Source organism: Coregonus lavaretus, assembly GCF_964263955.1.
Source record: "Coregonus lavaretus genome assembly, chromosome: 15".
NCBI classification, from domain to species: domain Eukaryota; kingdom Metazoa; phylum Chordata; class Actinopteri; order Salmoniformes; family Salmonidae; genus Coregonus; species Coregonus lavaretus.
This window is the reverse complement of record NC_140002.1, coordinates 28,559,576-28,582,303: the sequence shown is the minus strand read 5'-3', so window position 1 is coordinate 28,582,303 and position 22,728 is coordinate 28,559,576. Positions and strand designations below refer to the sequence as shown.

The 22,728-nt window shown below is 45.9% G+C and overlaps 1 protein-coding gene across 1 annotated transcript in view; it reads right to left on the bottom strand.

The window, feature by feature from the left end:
• Positions 1-22,728, bottom strand: part of LOC311142507 (cell adhesion molecule DSCAM-like) — a gene marked incomplete at both ends in the record, with an annotated part of 151,585 nt that overhangs the window by 109,586 nt on the left and 19,271 nt on the right. Inside the window, 2 exons of the mRNA XM_084178167.1 lie at positions 7,103-7,252; positions 7,972-8,289. Coding sequence (XP_084034293.1) covers positions 7,103-7,252; positions 7,972-8,289 — 468 coding nt within the window. The remainder of the gene's footprint in view (positions 1-7,102; positions 7,253-7,971; positions 8,290-22,728) is intronic.

Below are 22,728 nucleotides of genomic sequence, written 5' to 3'. Positions count from 1 at the left end.
TTCTAGATAACACCTTTTTTTCTAAGAGTGTATGTTTTCGAAACAATTTTGTTTGTCTTGGGATTTGTTCTATGGTGCCCTTATGCTGGTTAGCAACACCTGTTCAGACGGAGAGAGACAGAGTCATAAGTCTTCATCTCGTTCCTGAGCTTATGAGCCCTATCATGACAGATACACTGAGCAACATTACTGTCTGTCTCTGCAACCTGACTGTGATGTATAGGCAAAGAAAAGGCCTTGTGGGATGAACATGGTTCATATGTACCTTGTCTTGTCACGTGTGTGGCTCGCCACAAAACAAGAGGGACCCAGAGAGACACTAGTATAGTTCAAGTCATCGGAAACGCCACCATCCTAATGTCACAAAAACACACATTCTCCACTCTCTTCCCTTTGACCCACTGATAAATCAGGGCCTCCAAAACATCCAGTCCACAGAAATAAATGTTAATTAATGTGTGGCTCCTTCCATGATTAGCTCATGTTGCGTTTATTGCTAATCTGTATCTTGGACGGTGGCCACGTATGACTGGCAGGGGGAGGGTTGCTGAGGAGTATTTTTGTAATACTCCTCAGTATTTTTGTTTTTGCTTAATCTGATTGGGTGGTTCTGGCAGGGCATGTCTCCCCAGTGCCTACAGCCCTGGCATCAACACTACCACCACTACCAACACCAAGATACATGTGCCAAATTGCAGCAGCACCTAGGAGCCTTTGCTCAGTGTAAATATTAAGCTGCGCTTAGTCCCCCCTCCCTCACATCGGCTCGCAGCTCTAATCGTTCCCAGCCCCTAGAGTTTAATAAGGAACAAATTGTGGTTATTCGTGAGCAAACAGCCACAGTGCGGAGGTGGGAGTTTGATCAGTGCAGGGAAGAAGGTGGTGGTGGTGTTGATGGTGGGGGAGAGAAGGGAATTAATATCTCTGACTTTCTGGGTCTGGGAGTGGAGCAGGGGAAGGATGATAAAATCTAGACTGTTAGAATCTAGCTAACCACATATGGATCTGAATTACATTATTTATCAACACTCACAAATGCTCACTGAGGGTCTACAACAGTATTAGGATCTTCATAGGATCTTTAAAACATTTCACAATCTAATAGAAGTGCTTGGATGATAAAATAAGGGGGACATTTTGGCTTCCCCTCCTCTCTCCTCCCTTACCCCCTTACCCCCATGCTTATCATGCTGTGTGCACACCTCCCTGCGCACAAATGCATCTCTCTCGTCATGTTCTCATAATGCTTTGTGGCAGCCGCAGTCTGATTCATGCGCACAGGTATTGATTTTCCTCCCTCTCTTTTCTTCTGTGTATCCCTTCATATCTCCCTTTATTTCTCCCGCTAAGCCCCCTGCCACTGGGCGTGGGGGGAGAACCAGCTGGGAGCCTGTGAGAGGAGGACAAGAACGCTGGCTACACTAGAAACACTCTCTCCCTCGCTCGCTATACAGCACACCATTTATTTTTTATTTATCTCCTTTATTTTAGCAAGGAGTGCTCGGCTGCAGAGTACATTCAACCTTAATTCGAGCCTTGTCTGTGTCTGTGTCTGCGGTCCGTACATCTGTACAATCACTCAATCCTCCACAGGCCGCCTGACCCATTTTATGTGTGTATAACAATACTCCAGCCAGTCATTGAGAGAAGGAATGACAAGCGCTCAAAAAATACTCTTCATCCAGCCTGTCACACGTCAGAGTCCAAACCCTGCATGTCGACAGAGAGAGAGAGAGAAAAAGAGGGAGGCAGAGGGAGAGAGAGGAAAAGAGGGAGGCAGAGGGAGAGAGAGGAAAAGAGGGAGGCAGAGGGAGAGAGAGGAAAAGAGGGAGGCAGAGGGAGAGAGAGGAAGGAGGAGAGAAACCCTCACCTCACTCCACCTTCCTCCTCCAACATGGCTAGGGCTCCCAGAAACACGACCATGTTAGTCATTCTCCCTCTCTTCTTCCTCCTCCTCCTTCCTTCCTTCCTTCCTTCCTTCCTTCCTTCCTTCCTTCCTTCCTTCCTTCCTTCCTTCCTTCCTTCCTTCCTTCCTTCCTTCCTTCCTTCCTTCCTTCCTTCCTTCCTTCCTTCCTTCCTTCCTTCCTTCCTTCCTTCCTTCCTTCCTTCCCTCCCCTCCCTCTTTTCTCTCGCTCTGTCTCCAGCACACAGGGACCAGTAAAACCATTATCCCTCCTCCGCCCCAGCCCCAGCCCCCTTCTCAAGGCTATGCAGCATTCACCAATGCCTATGCTGCTTCCATACTGGGCAAAACCGACAGCGAGCGTACTATATTGTATGAACTCTACCCTATACATTCAACACACCATGACACCTGATTATGAGAAATGATTCCCTCCCATTTTATTTTCTCCTCACCCAGGGTCTACAATAAGGCAACATCAATACAGCTACAAATGCTGATTTTATACTTAACTGTTGAATAGCTACAAAGACTACAAACCTGAGCTTTATACTCATTTACATTCATGTATGACATAGAATATTCAATGGTGTTGCTCCAACGCATTACAAAATGCGGATAGTAATACTGATATTATATATATTTATATTGTATATATTGTGTGGTGACATCATGGCCCCAGTGACAGAGCGGACTGTTTACACACCGGCTGCCATGTTCCCTGTGGTGTCTTCACTGTGTCCATGGTGACATACAGACCAGTAACAATACACCAGGGTGAAACAAATGCTACAACATGATTCCCCTGAGAGAGAGAGAGAGAGAGAGAGAGAGAGAGAGAGAGAGAGAGAGAGAGAGAGAGAGAGAGAGAGAGAGAGAGAGAGAGAGAGAGAGAGAGAGAGAGAGAGAGAGAGAGAGAGAGAGAGAGAGAGAGTGGGGGAGAGCTGGCATGATGAGGAAACAGAGGAGAAAGAGGAAAACACCAGCCCATGAGCACATGATGATAACGGCCTGGCTTTTGATAAAACTCTTGATATTTACTTCAAAGCTACATTACACACAGCCAATTAAGCACCATGGTGTGGTTGGCTTGTCTCCCACACAGCAACCAGCAGCCAGGTGACACACGACTGACAAGCTGGACGCTTAACGACTTGAAAATGTCAACTAAGCATGAGCAATAAACTATGAAATACAACAGATAGATAGGCAACAGTGTCGAACTCCCAACCAGAAGAAGACATCAGGGAAGCTTGCATGAATACCAATAAGACAGGAATAAGAACAACATGAATAGTGTGTTGTTTCTGAACACCATTATATCACATAGTGTGTGAACTGATCAGGTGTAATACATACAGTCAGACACCCTGTATATACTGATAGTATCAGGATGCTACTAAGACAACTGAGGGTAGATTTTGAATATTGATTGGATGACTTCCCATGTCATTATGTATCTTATCACTTTGCAGTACAGTACAAGGACAGAGAGATTGACTGTGGCGTGAGAGGTAAAGAGAGAGAGAGAGAGAGATGGGAGGGTGGAGCAGAAAAGGGCTATGTACTGTGATGGCCGATGGCCCTGGTGTGTGGCTTGTGTGTGGAATGAGAAAGAGTGTGTAGAGCGTGTGTGTGTGTGTGCCTCTCTGCAGTGCTGGGGTCCGGCCCCACTCATGCTGAATGCAGTGGAGGCCAGATCAGGCCACGGCAAATCACTACAAGGCCTTCTTCAGTGACTGCAGCACAGCCCAGCCCTCAGCCTGCACCTGGGGAATGGAGCAACACTGCTAGGGCTGTGTCTCTCTCTGTGAGGCAACAGCAGCAGAATCAGCAACACAACACGACACAAACAAATCCAATAAGAACACTATTTTTGGTATTGATGGAGAATAATTGTTGGGGTTGGTTTTATCAATAGAATGTCAATCAATAAAATATCAACAGAATTTAGAGTTTACTTCTGCATGAAACAAAAACGGTTTTGTCAGAGGCTATCAATGCAACAAAAATGGTTTCTTGCAATATGAGAAGCTCTTTTGAGGTTTCAGTTGAATTAGACCCTCAGTATCATCAGCATTGTAGATACAGGAAGAGCTTGCCACCAGTATCCCTTTCATTAATTGGTACTGATACTGACCTTGTATATAGTGTATATTATCGTGTGTATTTCTTTTATTATTCTCATGAGTACTCTACAGAGGGTGTACTTATTTGATTATTGTGTGCATTTCTTTTATAGGACTGCATTGTTGAGGAAGAGATTGCAAGCAAGCATTTCACTGTACTGATTATACCTGCTGTGACAAATAAACTTGATTTGGTACTATTGGACACATCTCATAATATCCCCTTGTCTAAGTCCGACTCACAAACAGTAAAGGTAAGAAGAATGAATGCATGATGAGATTCATAAAATGGTTCTCAGAAGGACCAAATCTATAAGACAGTTGTGGATGGAAGGTACTTAGAACCCTTCACTATTGGAATGAAAACATTCAAGAACAATACATAACAGGATTGATCCTGCATTCTGCTATAGCAGCCAACCAGCCACACCGCAGAGCAGAGAAAATATACATGTGTGGGTGTCATTGCTTTATCCTCACCTATATCTTCACTCATATCTTAGTGAGAATCAGATGCTTATCAGAGGAGAGCATGTAGCTATAGACACAAATTAATAGGATATGAGCCTTATTTTCCCCTCTTCAAATCATTGCTATAATTCCTGCCACACAATCATCACTTTACCATTTTGTCTTTCCATCTAAAATGATGTTACCATATTGTTTGTGTTTTGAACCATGTCATGAAAAAAGGTTCAGTATAATGATGCATCATCTATTAGATTCATCAGTGGTCCTCAACTCTGAGCCTGGAGAACTACAGTATATGGTGTGCAGCTTTTTGTTCCAGCCCTGCATTAACCATCTGGTTTAACTAGTCAAGGTCCTGATAAGCAGTACATTGTTTCAATCAGTTGTGTACTGTAAGACAGTGCTGGGCTGCAACAAAAGCCTGCACACCCAGTAGCTCACCAGTACCAAAAATCTAATCAAATCTAATTTTATTTGTCACATGCGCCTAATACAACTTGCTTACGAGCCCTTCCCAACAATGCAGCGTTTAATAATAAAAATAGCAACACAAGAGGAATAAAATAAAATACACAAGAATGGCGCTTTATACAGGGAGTACCAGTACCAGATCAATGTGCAGAGGTACGAGGTACTTGAGGTAGATATGTACATGAAGGCAGGTAAAGTGACTAGGCATCAGGATGGACAATAATAAGAGCCAAATAAAGAACAGAGCAGCCAGGGTTGACCTACGACCACTGACATAGACAATGCACTTTACTGCAATGCAACTCCTACCCACTGTCTTCTTAAATGTGTGTATTTTTCACAGTCATTAGCCCGTCTTTCCATGCATGCAGACACTGGAGCTCTTTGAGTGGTGCATCGTTAGGTTCTGCATAGCAACCTAGCCTAAAGTGGGCCTAACCCCAGTGAGACTTACAGAGGGACGGTTGAGAGCTTCAAGTTCCTTGGTGTCCACATCACCAACAAACTATCATGGTCCAAACACACCAAGACAGTTGTGAAGAGGGCATGACAAAGCCTATTCCCCCTCAGGAGACTGAAAAGATTTGGCATGGGTCCTCAGATCCTCAAAAAGTTCTACAGCTGCACCATCGAGAGCATCCTGACTGGTTGCATCACCGCCTGGTATGGCAACTGCTCGGCCTCCGACCGCAAGGCACTACAGAGGGTAGTGCGTACGGCCCAGTACATCACTGGGGCCAAGCTTCCTGCCATCCAGGACCTCTATACCAGGCGGTGTCAGAGGAAAGCCCTCAAAATTGTCAAAGACTCCAGCCACCCTAGTCGTAGACTGTTCTCTCTGCTACCGCACGGCAAGCGGTACCGGAGCACCAAGTCTAGGTCCAAAAGGCTTCTCAACAGCTTCTACCCCCAAGCCATAAGACTCCTGAACAGCTAATCATGGCTACCCGGACTATTTGCACTGCCCCCCCACCCCCATCCCATCTTTTTACGCTGCTGCTACTCTGTTAATTATTTATGCATAGTCACTTTAACTCTACCCACATGTACATATTACCTCAACTACCTCAACTACCTCAACTAGCCGGTGCCCCTGCACATTGACTCTGCACCGGTACCCCCCCAGTATATGAAACATGTATGAAAAATGTATGCACTCACTAACTGTAAGTCGCTCTGGATAAGAGCGTCTGCTAAATGACTAAAATGTAAAATGTAAAATGTATACTGTATGTATGTATCCCTACTGTTATTTTATTTTACTTCTGCTCTTTTTTTCTCAACACTTTTTTGTTGTTGTTGTTGTTGTTTTATTTTACTTTTTTATAAAAAAATAAATGCATTGTTGGTTAAGGGCTGTAAGTAAGCATTTCACGGTAATGTCTACACCTGTTGTATTAGGCGCATGTGGCAAATACAATTTGATTTGATTTGATTTGATAAAGGGGGCTTGCTAATCCATTTATGGACAATTAAGAGATTGATATAGATTTCAACATGGTTGCTTTCACCTCAGTGGACAAATTGTAAAACGTCAACAAAAAATAAATCACTGCATTTGCCCTCCGTTCAAAAGCCAAAACAACATTAGCTTTGTCTATTGAGTTTGTTAAATGCCCAACATAAAGTGAATATGCCCCCGGGGGCTAGGAAACAATCGAGTAGACGAGCGACGCAGACCGTGCAATGGCTCCCATCACCAGAGAACTGGGTCAATAGCACTGAGGCTAAGTGACACCACAGGGCTGCCATGCCCTCCTCCCTGCTCTCGTGGAAGACTCTCGTCCAGCCTGGGTCAGCAGGGAAATAGGGACACTCTGTCATGGGGTCCGACAGACGTGGACACACAACACAACATAATGGGTTGGTTGCATGGCTGGAACAGGGACAAGGGGCAGGGGCGCTAATCTACTAGTCTAGTCTGACCTCAAAAGGCCTTGCAGACAGACGGGGCAAAGCACATCCACACATCCACACATCCCTGGGGTCAAAACACTTAGCTATCTCAGACCTATGGCCTTCTTTTCTTGCAGTGTGATACTCATTTACCAGACTGGTTTTGTCAAGGTTTTTTACATAACATGTTCTCTATATACATTACAGTAGTGATTAGAGAGCAGAGACTTACTCTGGACGTTGATTGACACTGTGTCTTTCTCCCAGGACACAACAGTGATGTAGGCCTCCACCGAGGCTGGGATAATGCACTTGAACACCGCCACATTGCCTCTCATGGCTTTCTGGTCCTCCACACGGACCGTGTAGGGCTCTCGTAGAACTGGAAGAGATGGGGGAAACAAGAAATGAGAGTCCTCAATGAATTTACTTTCATTTTTTCTGTTCTGGCAAATTATATGCTGTCTATATATTTTGTTTCTTTACTTTCTTCACTGCTTTGCTCACAAGCGTAACAAATGTGACATCCCTGTCTAAACATCACCAGCTGAAATGTTTAGCTGGTGGTCACTAGTCACCCAAGTGGTATACTATACCCCATTTAGTGACCAACAAGCTTATGTTCAACATATCCACACTGTCTGCAGCCCTAATTCCCACCTCTGTAATCAACTGTCCATTTCCTTACCCACACTGACCACTGACCACTATACTGTAGGGCTGGGAACGGCCAGGGACCTCACAATACAATATTATCACGATACTTAGGTGCCCTTACGATATGTATCACGATTCTATATGTATTGTGATTCGATTCTGTGATTTTATTGCGATTTGATGTTCCTAACAGAGACAAGAGAGAGCCATAACAAAACAAGTTTTGATCAGTCATGGAAATAAAACTGCTGAAAACATGTTGGCTCACCATGTAAAATGAAGATGGAGAACAAGCTATAGAAGGAGAAATACTGGAGTTTTGGCGCAGGGACCGCAGACTAGCGCTAGCTAACGTTAACTACCTAGCAATGATCTTTTAAATAATAATAATAATTCTCCCATCACTGCTACTGTATGCATAAACCAAGCAGATGGACAACTCACCAGCCTTAATATGGACATCTTGGCTCCTGATTTTCCCTGAAGGGTTCTCCGCTGTGCAATAGTAGGTGTTGTCGTGGATGAGGTTGCTGAAGCTGGAGGGGTTGAAGTGGAAGATCTGGAGGGTGCCATTGGGGTGCACGTGGCGGATCCCGGGGACATCGTAGATCTCCTCTCCGGTGGCCAGGTACCAGCGCAGCGAGGCGGGGGGCACGCCTACGGCGGGACAGGGCACCGAGGTCCCTGTGGTGCTGGCAAACACTACCTCTTGCACAGATGCATTGACAAAATATAAGCTGGAACGTAGATCTTCACTGAAAACTGCAAGGAAAACAGAGCAGAGGAGGGAATGTTAGTCATTGGTAGCGTTTAGGTTTTCTGCTGCCCAGCTTCTCAACCAACGTTCAGCCTTTAGCCACCTTTGATTTTGACCAATATATCCCTGATCCTGATCAACGTGAAGAAAAAACACTGAGCATTTTTACGTTTTTGTAGACGATTTTTCAGGAATGTATTCTCTATCCCCTTATTTGGGGGGTATTTTTATGGGGGTTGTTTAACAATGTAACATTCTGAGTATCAGAAAAAAAAACTGAAACTAACAAAGAACAACCGATGAATGGCCAGAAGTACCAGTCTCCATCTTAGCAATGGAGGCCATTTTGCAATATTTCTAAACTAAAACATCTGAATGCCTTGTCAGTAGAGCTTTTAAATCACGCTTTTGTTTTGGAATAGACAGAGCTCTACTATGCATTTATCGCTAAGATTTCTTATGTTGTAATTCACTTTGAGTCTGTGGTGCTGTAATGGTTTTGTGCTCTGACTGCATGGCCAAAGTGCTATTTTCAACTGCAGTGAGGAGGAATGGAGAAAGGAGAGTTGTTCAGTATTAAGAGGCATTTCAGAGGAGCCGAGGGAGAGGAGTGGAACTGGGAGGGCCAGCATAGCACCAGACCTGATTACAAACACAGTGCATGATGGGAAACTGCGGCTGGAGGGCTGCTGGTGGAGGGCTGAGCCACGACCCCCCTAAGAAACGTGGCGTGTGTGCGGGTGGATGCTGCTACTCCACCCCTTCCCCCTTCCCCCCCAACCCAATACTGCACCAATCCTTTATGAGCTGGTATGGTGTGCTGCGTAGGCATGCACCAAGGCTTCTGGGAAATCAAAGATACTAGGCAAGCACTCCATGTCACCTAGTGTGTCTGCCTTATTGTTAACATGGGCTTTGGGGTGAGTCCTCCTAAATACATTATCTGCTTCTTATATGGCCGTCATTTAGTTAGATGGATTATTATTGGATATGAAACAAACTGTTGAGAACGATACCAAAATTGTATTTTTTTCTTAATAGCAAATAGATTGGAATTGCTGTTGTGTGTTTGTCATCTCATCACAGTTTGTAGCGACTTAATTAGGTAACAAATATTTTTCCAGAGTATTCCCACAACCTGTCTTGTCATTGTAGAAAGCCTACCTGTTGGTGTGTGATCCTACACTCCCTGGCCTGTCACTACCCAACCTGCTTCACTCCCTACCCTGTCGCTACCTGCCTGCCTCATTCCCTGCCCTGTCTCTACCCAGCCTGCCTCATTCCCTGCCCTGTCTCTACCCAGCCTGCCTCATTCCCTGCCCTGTCTCTACCCAGCCTGCTTCATTCCCTGCCCTGTCTCTACCCAGCCTGCCTCATTCCCTGCCCTGTCTCTACCCAGCCTGCCTCATTCCCTGCCCTGTCGCTACCTGCCTGCCTCATTCCCTGCCCTGTCTCTACCCAGCCTGCCTCATTCCCTGCCCTGTCTCTACCCAGCCTGCCTCATTCCCTGCCCTGTCGCTACCCAGCCTGCCTCATTCCCTGCCCTGTCTCTACCCAGCCTGCCTCATTCCCTGCCCTGTCTCTACCCAGCCTGCCTCATTCCCTGCCCTGTCTCTACCCAGCCTGCCTCATTCCCTGCCCTGTCTCTACCCAGCCTGCCTCATTCCCTGCCCTGTCTCTACCCAGCCTGCCTCATTCCCTGCCCTGTCGCTACCCAGCCTGCCTCATTCCCTGCCCTGTCTCTACCCAGCCTGCCTCATTCCCTGCCCTGTCTCTACCCAGCCTGCCTCATTCCCTGCCCTGTCTCTACCCAGCCTGCCTCATTCCCTGCCCTGTCGCTACCCAGCCTGCCTCAATCCCTGCCCTGTCTCTACCCAGCCTGCCTCATTACCTGTCCTGTCTCTACCCAGCCTGCCTCATTCCCTGCCCTGTCTCTACCCAGCCTGCCTCATTCCCTGCCCTGTCGCTACCCAGCCTGCCTCATTCCCTGCCCTGTCGCTACCCAGCCTGACTCATTCCCTGCCCTGTCTCTACCCAGCCTGCCTCATTCCTTGCCCTGTCTCTACCCAGCCTGCCTCATTCCCTGCCCTGTCGCTACCCAGCCTGCCTCATTCCCTGCCCTGTCTCTACCCAGCCTGCCTCATTCCCTGCCCTGTCTCTACCCAGCCTACCTACATGCCTGCCTGTGCTGCCAATCCCCCTCCTCTGGGAACAAACATTTGAGTGCTTCATCAATTCCTAACAAGGGCTCCAACCACCACAACCTGCTTCCACCTAGTCTGGTATAGCATATACAAATACTTGCATAATATTCATGTTTGTTGTGCAGATATTGCATTTAAACACTCACTTCACACATACCTAAATGCACAGGATTTCCTTTATATACACATAGTCACAGAACTATTTGTACCTCAAACCTACAGACATGGGGGAGCTCAAGATTGGATGGCAGGTGTTGTTTTAGTTTCTTACCAAAATTATATGATCATGAACTGTATTGAGACTTCCATAAGCATTGAATAGCGAAGGGAAATGCAAGAGTGCTCCATCCTTATGGACGTCTAGCACTGCACCATATTGATCGGCTAACAGGAAACCGTGAGACCCCAACATTAACAGTTCAATAGATTGGCTGTTTGGGAGCACACACACACAACCAAGTATCACATGGCTGATTGATGAGTGGTCTGAATAGCATGGTGTAGTAACTGCATGCTCCACAACACAGCCATGGACCAGAGCGGCCGGCGGCACACCAATTTTGCCCCTGTATCAGTCCTGAAGTCAGTGTGTGTATGTGTGTGCATGTGTTCATGTGTGTGTGTGTGCGTGTGTGTGTCAATAAGTGCATCGATGATGTCGTCCCCACAGTGACCGTACGTACATACCCCAACCAGAAGCCATGGATTACAGGAAACATCCGCACTGAGCTAAAGGGTAGAGCTGCCGCTTTCAAGGAATGGGACTCTAACCCGGACGCTTATAAGAAATCCCGCTATGCCCTCCGACGAACCATCAAAAAGGCAAAGAGTCAATACAGGACTAAGATTGAATCGTACTACACTGGCTCTGACGCTCGTCGGATGTGGCAGGGCTTGAAAACTATTACAGACTACAAAGGGAAGCACAGCCGCGAGCTGCCCAGTGACACAAGCCTACCAGACGAGCTAAACCACTTCTATGCTCGCTTCGAGGCAAGCAACACTGAAGCATGCATGAGAGCACCAGCTGTTCCGGATGACTATGTGATCACGCTCTCCGTAGCCAATGTGAGTAAGACTTTTAAGCAGGTCAACATTCACAAGGCCGCAGGGCCAGACGGATTACCAGGACGTGTACTCCGAGCATGTGCTGACCAACTGGCAAGTGTCTTCACTGACATTTTCAACATGTCCCTGACTGAGTCTGTAATACCAACATGTTTCAAGCAGACCAACATAGTCCCCGTGCCCAAGGACACTAAGATAACCTTAGACCCACTCCAATTTGCATACCGCCCCAACAGATCCACAGATGATGCAATCTCTATTGCACTCCACACTGCCCTTTCCCACCTGGACAAGAGGAACACCTATGTGAGAATGCTATTCATTGACTACAGCTCAGCTTCAACACCATAGTGCCCTCTAAGCTCATCACTAAGCTAAGGATCCTGGGACTAAACACCTCCCTCTGCAACTGGATCCTGGACTTCCTGACGGGCCGCCCCCAGGTGGTAAGGGTAGGTAACAACACATCTGCCACACTGATCCTCAACACGGGGGCCCCTCAGGGGTGCGTGCTCAGTCCCCTCCTGTACTCTCTGTTCACCCATGACTGCATGGCCAGGCACGACTCCAACACCATCATTAAGTTTGCCGATGACAAAACAGTGGTAGGCCTGATCACCGACAACGATGAGACAGCCTATAGGGAGGAGGTCAGAGACCTGGCCGTGTGGTGCCAGGACAACAACCTCTCCCTCAACGTGACCAAGACAAAGGAGATGATTGTGGACTACAGGAAAAAAAAGAGGACTGAGCACGCCCCCATTCTCATCGACGGGGCTATAGTGGAACAGGTTGAGAGCTTCAAGTTCCTTGGTGTCCACATCACCAACGAACTATCATGGTCCAAACACACCAAGACAGTCGTGAAGAGGGCATGACAAAGCCTATTCCCCCTCAGGAGACTGAAAAGATTTGGCATGGGTCCTCAGATCCTCAAAAAATTCTACAGCTGCACCATCGAGAGCATCCTGACTGGTTGCATCACCGCCTGGTATGGCAACTGCTTGGCCTCCGACCACAAGGCACTACAGAGGGTAGTGCGTATGGCCCAGTACATCACTGGGGCCAAGCTTCCTGCCATCCAGGACCTCTATACCAGGCGGTGTCAGAGGAAGGCCCTCAAAATTGTCAAAGACTCCAGCCACCCTAGTCATAGACTGTTCTCTCTGCTACCGCACGGCAAGCGGTACCGGAGTGCCAAGTCTAGGTCCAAAAGACTTCTCAACAGCTTCTACCCCCAAGCCATAAGACTCCTGAACAGCTAATCATGGCTACCCGGACTATTTGCACTGCCCCCCCACCCCATTCTTTTTACGCTGCTGCTACTCTGTTAATTATTTATGCATAGTCACTTTAACTCTACCCACATGTACATATTACTTCAACTACCTCAACTAGCCGGTGCCCCCGCACATTGACTCTGCTCCGGTACCCCCCTGTATATATAGCCTCCCTACTGTTATTTTATTTTACTTCTGCTCTTTTTTTCTCAACACTTTTTTTGTTGTTGTTTTATTTTTACTTTTTTTGTTATAAATAAATGCACTGTTGGTTAAGGGCTGTAAGTAAGCATTTCACTGTAATGTCTGCACCTGTTGTATTCGGCGCATGTGACCAATACAATTTGATTTGTGTGTGTGTGTGTGTGTGTGTGTGTGTGTGTGTGTGTGTGTGTGTGTGTGTGTGTGTGTGTGTGTGTGTGTGTGTGTGTGTGTGCGTGTGTGAGTGAGTGTGAGTGAGTGTGTGTCCTCGCTGTATTTACCACTGTGTTTAACACACAGATCAATAGCTCTCAGACCAGCTAGGCAGCTGCAGGTGGCTCATCAAAGCATTAATACATGCTAAGAGTTAGCCTGAAGCTCTCATAAATATAAATACAACCAGCTCCATCGTCAGCCATTACAGAGGGAATGGATGGACAATGGCTGGATCCCTCTTAGCAGAGACAGTCAGAATACATACAGGTCACATAAGGTGTATAGCTCTTGTTTGGAGAATAGGGCCAGCCTCCTCTGTTGTACTTTGCAGGTTCTAAATGCAAACAAAGAGCCATCAAAGCTGAGCTCTGAGTGTGTTTGAAAGGCGAAAAACAAAGAAAGGCTGACCTTTTTACATTCTCATAAAAAATGTAGCCCCCGTTTCTGGACGGCTGATTCCTTAAAACAGTGAAGCCGTGACGGACGCATGCAGGCGCTGCCAGAGCCCAGAGCCCAATGTAGGAGATACTTTAGAGATTTTTTTTTTTTTTTTTTTTTCAGAGTATTGTCAAGGAAAACAGTGAGGTAAAGTGAGGAGAGAGAGAGAGAGATTGAAAGCACTCAGACAATAAGATACAGGCAGTTATTAGCAGAGAGAGAACGAGAGAGAAAGAGAGAAAGTGAAAAAGGCCACTAGGGATGTTAGAGGCATTCTCCCATTCTCGCTGTCTCTGCAGCTCTTCAGTGCTCTCTCCAGAAAATGCACACTCCTCCTTTTTTCCTCTTCATTCTGTCTCTCTCTGTCTTTCTCTCGCTTTCGCTCTCCCTTTCCTCTCCATCCCACTCTCTCTCCTCTCCTCCCCTCCTTTCTCTCTCCCTCTCCCTCACCTCCCCTCTTTCTCCCTTTCCTCACCTCTCAGTTCCTCGGTAACCTTCAGCTCTCCTTCATGGTCACCTGACCCTGTCTCTCGCATCCAGGCTTGCTCAGCCTGTACAGAGCAGGGGGACGCAGGTGCCGGAAAACAAACAACAAATAACAAGACAGTGCATCTCTCTCACACAAAGTGTAGAGTACACATTACGTCCTGGCCGAAATGACCATTTATTATCTTCTCCTGGACCTCCATGAATGCCCACACTGACTCACAGCCCAAATGACTGGAGTTAGACAGTGGATAACATGAGATACATACAATACATGCTATGTGATAGATACAGTCTGAGGACTTGTATGTACTGCAATGCTCATTGACCAAGACAAATGTATCTAAATGAACAAAATATAGCCTAACTTTGTTACCTATTGCCATGTTCAAGTTCAAGTAATCTTTATTGTACCAATTGAGAAAGTTGTTGTGCAGTCAGGGTTCAACAATAAAAACAGTTACAACCATACAACCGATATACACATAACATGAAACAATGAGATTGATAAAAAGGAGCAAACATTGTGCAGCAATAAAAATACATTTCATTTCATGTGCAGATTCAGAAAGTTTATGGCCTATGGGATAAAATAGTTATTGTATCTGTTGCTATTGAGTTAGGGAAGTCTAAAACGATGACCTGAGGGGAGAAGCGCAAAATGGTCAAGGAGGGGTTAATCAGGACAGTCTAGGATACTGTTAGCTCTCCTCACCACTTACTTTCTGAATGTCACTGAGAGCAGTGACTGTTGCACCCCGTTATCACCACTTTATGCCGTGCTGTAATGTAAAATACTACCACAACCTCACACATCATAAAATACTTAGCTGTCTCTTATGACCAAGCCATCTTCAGCTGTCTTATTAACTGAATGACCTAGTCAAACTGAGCTAAATCAACAGACTGTTAACACTAAAAACGACCATGTGTGTGTGGGTGGTGCTGTCAGTGAACTTGTAGAAGGTGTTTGTGTGAATAATCATCTCATTAACAGCAGTAATAAAACGGTCAGATCACATGAAATAAACATTGCTGCCTGACTGAAGTATAAACAGTTGCTTTACAGAGTATCAGCTCTACTTCTGAGAATCTATTGGTAATACTGAGAGGAGAAAAGCAAGGGAAAGCTCAAAACCAGGCAGAGGGAATCTTAAAAGGACAGATGAAAGATGCATGTCTATCCTATCAATACACATCCATCAGCCTGGGCCAGACTACAGATGTCTGTCTGTCTGTCTGTCTGTCTGTCTGTCTGTCTGTCTGTCTGTCTGTCTGTCTGTCTGTCTGTCTGTCTGTCTGTCTGTCTGTCTGTCTGTCTGTCTGTCTGTCTGTCTGTCTGTCTGTCTGTCTGTCTGTCTGTCTGTCTGTCTGTCTGTATGTCTGTCTGTCTGTCTGTCTGTCTGTCTGTCTGTCTGTCTGTCTGTCTGTCTGTCTGTCTGTCTGTCTGTATGCAACACTTTGGTCCACTTTTGGTCTGAAAGGCTACTATAGACCTACTCTATCTCTGCTGATATCTGTTATTTGCAGGCGTTTTGGATCTTATTCATCCATCACAATTAGGCTACGGGATTATATGGGAATGAAGATGTGTGTGATGTGCCTGTGAGCTAGGCCTATTGCCACGTAGGGACATTTTCCTCCATTTCTCCCCACACAAATGGACTGATTGTTTGGTACAAACATTTCTTGCTAACCCTGTGCTATCGTTAATCCCAAACATTATGCCTTACTGTATTAGACCTATCTAAGAGCACAAACCAGGGGCATAGGCACGGGTGGGCCTGGGTCTTTTATAATGGCACCGGAGGGGATGGCTGCCATTTTACAGGCTCCTAACCAACTGTGCTATTTTGAGTGTTTGTAACTTATTTTGTACATAATGTTGCTGCTACTGTCTCTTATGACCGAAAAGAGCTTCTGGATATCAGAACAGCTATTACTCTTTAATGAGTCCGACGTGATGGATATACTGCTTCTATGAGACCAGGCCCAAACCTCTGTCATTCGCGTGAAGAAAATATGGAAATACAGGGGGTGGAGATCGGGGTGCCCTGTGAGAATTAGTTGGCGAGTTGGTAACCCACCTCTACCATCCGTTCTATTGGCCAATGTGCAATCACTGGATAATAAACTGGATGATCTCCGTTTGAGACTATCCTACCAACGGGACATTAAAAACTGTTATGTTTTTAATGTCCCGTTGGGGGACATGAAAAAATATCTTATGTTTCACCGAGTCGTGGCTGAACGACGACACAGATAATATACAGATGGCTGGGTTTTCCATGCATCGGCAGGACAGAACAACTACGTCTGGTAAGATGAGGGGTGGGGGTGTGTGTCTATTTGTCAATAACAGCTGGTGCGCGACGTCTAATATTATGGAAATCTCGAGGTATTGCTGGCCTGAGGTAGAGTACCTCATGATAAGCTGTAGGCCACACTATCTACTATCTACCAACAGATAGTAGCCGTCTATTTACCACCACAAACCGATGCTGGCACTAAGACCGCACTCAACGAGCTGTATAAGGCCATAAGCAAACAAGAAAATGCTCATCCAGAAGCGGCGCTCATAGTGGCCGGGGACTTTAATACAGGAAAACTTAAACCCGTTTTACCTAATTTCTACCAGCATGTCACGTGCAACCAGAGGGAAAAAAAACTCTAGACCACCTTTACTCTACACACAGAGACGCATACAAAGCAATCCCTCGCCCTCCATTTGGCAAATCTGACCATAATTCTATCCTCCTGATTCCTGCTTATAAGCAAAAACTAAAGCAGGAAGTACCAGTGACTCGCTCAATACGGAAGTGGTCAATTGACGCTGATGCTACGCTACAGGACTGTGTTGCTAGCACAGACTGGAATATGTTCTGGGATTTCATCCAATGGCATTGAGGAGTATACCACCTCAGTCACCGGCTTCATCAATAAGTGCATCGACAACATCGTCCCCACAGTGACCGTACGTACATATCCCAACCAGAAGCCATGGATTACAGGCAACATCTGCACCGAGCTAAAGGCTAGAGCTGCCGCTTTCAAGGAGCGAGACACTAATCCGGACGCTTATAAGAAATCCCGCTATGCCCTCAGACGAACCATCAAACAGGCAAAGCGTCAATACAGGACTAAGATTTAATCGTACTACACCGGCTCTGACGCTTGTCGGATGTGGCAGGGCTTGCAAAACTATTACGGACTACAAAGGGAAACCCAGCCGGGAGCTGCCCAGTGACGCGAGCCTACCAGACGAGCAAAATGCCTTTAATGCTTGATTTGAGGCAAGCAACACTGAAGCATGCATGAGAGCACCAGCTGTTCCAGACGACTGTGTGATCACGCTCTCCGTAGCCGATGTGAGCAAGACCTTTAAACTGGTCAACATTCACAAGGCCGCGGGGCCAGACAGATTACAAGGACGTGTACTCAGAGCATGCAAGGACCAACTGACAAGTGTCTTCACTGACATTTTCAACCTCTCCCTGACTGAGTCTCTAATACCTACATGTTTCAAGCAGACCACCATAGTCCCTGTACACAAGAAAGAGAAGGTAACCTGCCTAAATGACTACCACCCCATAGCACTCACGTCGGTAGCCATTAAGTGCTTTGAAAGGCTGGTCATAGTTCACATCAACACCATCATCCCGGAAACCCTAGACCCACTCCAATTCGCACACCGCCCCAACAGATCCACAGATGATGCAATCTCAATCGCACTCCACACTGCCCTTTCCCACCTGGACAAAAGAAACACCTATGTGAGAATGCTGTTCATTGACTACAGCCCAGCGTTCAACACCATAGTGCCCACAAAGCTCATCACTAAGCTAAGGACCCTGGGACTAAACACCTCCCTCTGCAACCGGATCCTGGACTTCCTGACGGGCCGCCCCCAGGTGGTAAGGGTAGGCAACAACACATCTGCCACGCTGATCCTCAACACGGGGGCCCCTCAGGGGTGTGTGCATAGTCCCTTTCTGTACTCCCTGTTCACCCACAACTGCGTGGCCAAGCACGACTCCAACACCATCATAACATTTGCTGACGACACAACAATGGTAGGCCTGATCACCGACAATGACAGCCTATAGGGAGGAGGTCAGTAACCTGGCAGTGTGGTGCCAGGACAACAACCTCTCCCTCAACATGAGCAAGACAAAGGAGATGATCGTGGACTACAGGAAAAGGAGGGCCGAACACGCCCGCATTCATATCGACAGGGCTGTAGTGGAGCGGGTCGAGAGTTTCAAGTTCCTTGGTGTCCACATCACCAACTAACTATCATGGTCCAAACACACCAAGACAGTCGAGAAGAGGGCACGACAACACCTTTTCCCTCTCAGGAGACTGAAAAGATTTGGCATGGGTCCCCAGATCATCAAAAAGTTATACAGCTGCACCATCGAGAGCATCCTGACCGGTTGCATCACTGCCTGGTATGGCAACTGGTTGGCATCCGACCATATGGCGCTACATAGGGTAGTGCATAGGGCCCAGTACATCACTGGGGCCAAGCTTCCTGCCATACTGGACCTATATACAGTGGGGGGAAAAAGTATTTAGTCAGCCACCAATTGTGCAAGTTCTCCCACTTAAAAAGATGAGAGAGGCCTGTAATTTTCATCATAGGTACACGTCAACTATGACAGACAAATTGAGAAAAAGAAATCCAGAAAATCACATTGTAGGATATTTAATGAATTTATTTGAAAATTATAGTGGAAAATAAGTATTTGGTCACCTACAAACAAGCTAGATTTCTGGCTCTCACAGACCTGTAACTTCTTCTTTAAGAGGCTCCTCTGTCCTCCACTCGTTACCTGTATTAATGGCACCTGTTTGAACTTGTTATCAGTATAAAAGACACCTGTCCACAATCTCAAACAGTCACAATCCAAACTCCACTATGGCCAAGACCAAAGAGCTGTCAAAGGACACCAGAAACAAAATTGTAGACCTGCACCAGGCTGGGAAGACTGAATCTGCAATAGGTAAGCAGCTTGGTTTGAAGAAATCAACTGTGGGAGCAATTATTAGGAAATGGAAGACATACAAGACCACTGATAATCTCCCTCGATCTGGGGCTCCACGCAAGATCTCACCCCGTGGGGTCAAAATGATCACAAGAACGGTGAGCAAAAATCCCAGAACCACACGGGGGGACCTAGTGAATGACCTGCAGAGAGCTGGGACCAAAGTAACAAAGCCTACCATCAGTAACACACTACGCCGCCAGGGACACAAATCCTGCAGTGCCAGACGTGTCCCCCTGCTTAAGCCAGTACATGTCCAGGCCCGTCTGAAGTTTGCTAGAGTGCATTTGGATGATCCAGAAGAGGATTGGGAGAATGTCATATGGTCAGATGAAACCAAAATAGAACTTTTTGGTAAAAATTCAACTCGTCGTGTTTGGAGGACAGAGAATGCTGAGTTGCATCCAAAGAACACCATACCTACTGTGAAGCATGGGGGTGGAAACATCATGCTTTGGGGCTGTTTTTCTGCAAAGGGACCAGGGACGACTGATCCGTGTAAAGGAAAGAATGAATGGGGCCATGTATCGTGAGATTTTGAGTGAAAACCTCCTTCCATCAGCAAGGGCATTGAAGATGAAACGTGGCTGGGTCTTTCAGCATGACAATGATCCCCAACACACTGCCCGGGCAACGAAGGAGTGGCTTCGTAAGAAGCATTTCAAGGTCCTGGAGTGGCCTAGCCAGTCTCCAGATCTCAACCCCATAGAAAATCTTTGGAGGGAGTTGAAAGTCTGTGTTGCCCAGCGACAGCCCCAAAACATCACTGCTCTAGAGGAGATCTGCATGGAGGAATGGGCCAAAATACCAGCAACAGTGTGTGAAAACCTTGTGAAGACTTACAGAAAACGTTTGACCTGTGTCATTGCCAACAAAGGGTATATAACAAAGTATTGAGAAACTTTTGTTATTGACCAAATACTTATTTTCCACCATAATTTGCAAATAAATTCCTTAAAAATCCTACAATGTGATTTTCTGGATTTTTTTTCTCATTTTGTCTGTCATAGTTGACGTGTACCTATGATGAAAATTACAGGCCTCTCTCATCTTTTTAAGTGGGAGAACTTGCACAATTGGTGGCTGACTAAATACTTTTTTTCCCCACTGTACTAGGCGGTGTCAGAGGAAGGTTCCAAAAAATTGTGAAAGACTCCAGTCACCCAAGTCATCGACTGTTCTCTCTGCTACCGCATGGCAAGCGGTACCGGAGCGCCAAGTCTAGGTACAAAAGGCTCCTTAACAGCTTCTACCCCCAAGCCATAAGACTGCTGAACAATTAATCACATTTCCTATATTTTACATTGTTTCTATTGAACATTTATTTTTAGAGTATTTGTTGTCAACTCGGTCAGTGGCTTGTCAGCTCCGTCACTGTTGGCTAACACGATGGTTAAGATTTATTTTCTTTGTCAATATTTTGAAAGAAGACTGGAATCACTGTTCTGCAACATATGCTTACACTTTTGATGTATCTGCTGTGCTAGATCTAAGGGATAATGTTTGCTTTATACATTTGGTTTTATGCTCTGAATCCAGAAAAATATGCCAAAATGCTAACAAAATTTGCCCTGGAGCATTATATAGCGCTATAAAATAAAACAAAAAGAGATTTGGAGATTTATATTACATATTTGAATAATCTAATGTAAACAAGGCCTTCAAACACTTGTTGGACAATAAATGTAAAAAATCAAATGCCTTTTATAGTGTCTGACGGAGTTGACATAAATCCAGTTAGTTTAATTTTATGAAAACATTTAAGAATTAGGTTGTTCCTTTACGTGGTGTGATAGCTGACACTTTGGTCTATTAAAATATATATTTCAAATGTTGTTAATATTAAGAAAAATATGTGTGAAAAAATTGTCCCGTCTTTCAAGAATCCCTGAAATAACACCTATTTTTGCACCTGATTCTCCAACTCCACAACTAAATAGGTTGCCGGGTTCTCTAATCCTAAAGATGTGAAAAATCCTATCTTTATATACATTTTCATTGGTTCCGGTTCTAGACGTAAATGAGTCAATGCAATAGCCAGGGAAAGCCAGGTTTGACATGAGGAGGAAAAACACTTTAATACTGTAAAGCTTCTTGGTCAACACAACCACTGAACACACACACTATCTCCCTAACCTTACTGTGTCTACTAGGGCAGGGTCACCTGGGGATGCATCAGGACACACGCATGCACTCACATTCAGAACAACTCAAATCTCTACTAACCTTCTCTTCATCAGCCTCCTGCATCAAAGCTTAAGGCCTCTACCTCTCTCTCTCTCTCTCTCTCTCTCTCACATGCACGCACATACACACACACGCACAGGCACACACACACACACAACCAAAAGTCACACACACACCATCCACTGACCTGTCAGTCATCCTCACAGACAACCTCTCTAAAAAACCCAACACACTCAGCGACCTGCACCTTTAATCGACATCATTTTTCCATGAGCCAAACCACAAAGAACAAAAAAGTGATACTGTTCAATAATGAATCCAACACATCTATAATGAATGGGGCTTTTTTATTTCCCTCTATCAGCAAAGGGTTTGGCTGGTTTGGCTGTTGGGTTTGGAAGAGGGCCTTCTCTTGGTGTGAAATAATGTATGGCACTGTAGTGTTACTCCCTGTTGGAGAAGGCCCATAGTGAAGGCTCTGATTCTGGATTGCTGGTGACTCTAATGCTCCCTCCCTGTCCTATCCGCTCAGGTCTGGCTCTGGGGGCTTCCTGTCTGTTACACACCATCACACACTCCTCCGGTCAAGGTGAATGTGTGTGTGTGTGTGCGCGTGTGTGTGTGTGTGCGCGCCGCTGAATTAACATATTTGGTGGTGTCCATCTACAATCAATATTTTCTTGCTCTAATCAACAATAGAGATATTAATGTGAAACATTTATGTGGAATCTACCAGCTCCTCATGCTGACTAGGGGAGGAGCTTTTCTTAGTACTGAACACTTAAAACTCTCTCTGTCTCTCATGTGAAAATCAATGGCTGCTCAATCAGCCCCAGTGAAATGTGTCCAGTGACAGTGTGTAACTGCCCATCACCGACTGCTGCTTTCAAAACCACCCAGGCGATTTATTTAAGTAAATGTAGGATCATAACTGACCGTGCTTACAGCTCTGTGCATGTGTTTACCTCCACCAAACAACACCCACTCAACAACAGATGACAGCCAAGCTACTAAATGCTCCTAAATTCAGCCTACCGAATTCTTAATATTGTCCTCCATATTCACAAGTGTGTGCAACAATGGTACAGTATCTCACCATCCCTTGACCTTCAGACAGTTATCTAGCAACTGGCCATATTATGTCATCCAGTCCATTCCTAAGAATAGGCTGTCTGAGTGCTAGTGGCTGTAGTATTGCTGGTTGGCTGTTAGCCATAACAGCATGGCCATGCTTGGTGAGGACAGAGCAGGGCAAGGCTCTGTCTGTGTCTGTGGTGTGGTCTGGTCCGGTGCTGGGCTGGGCTGCCTTCCCCAGT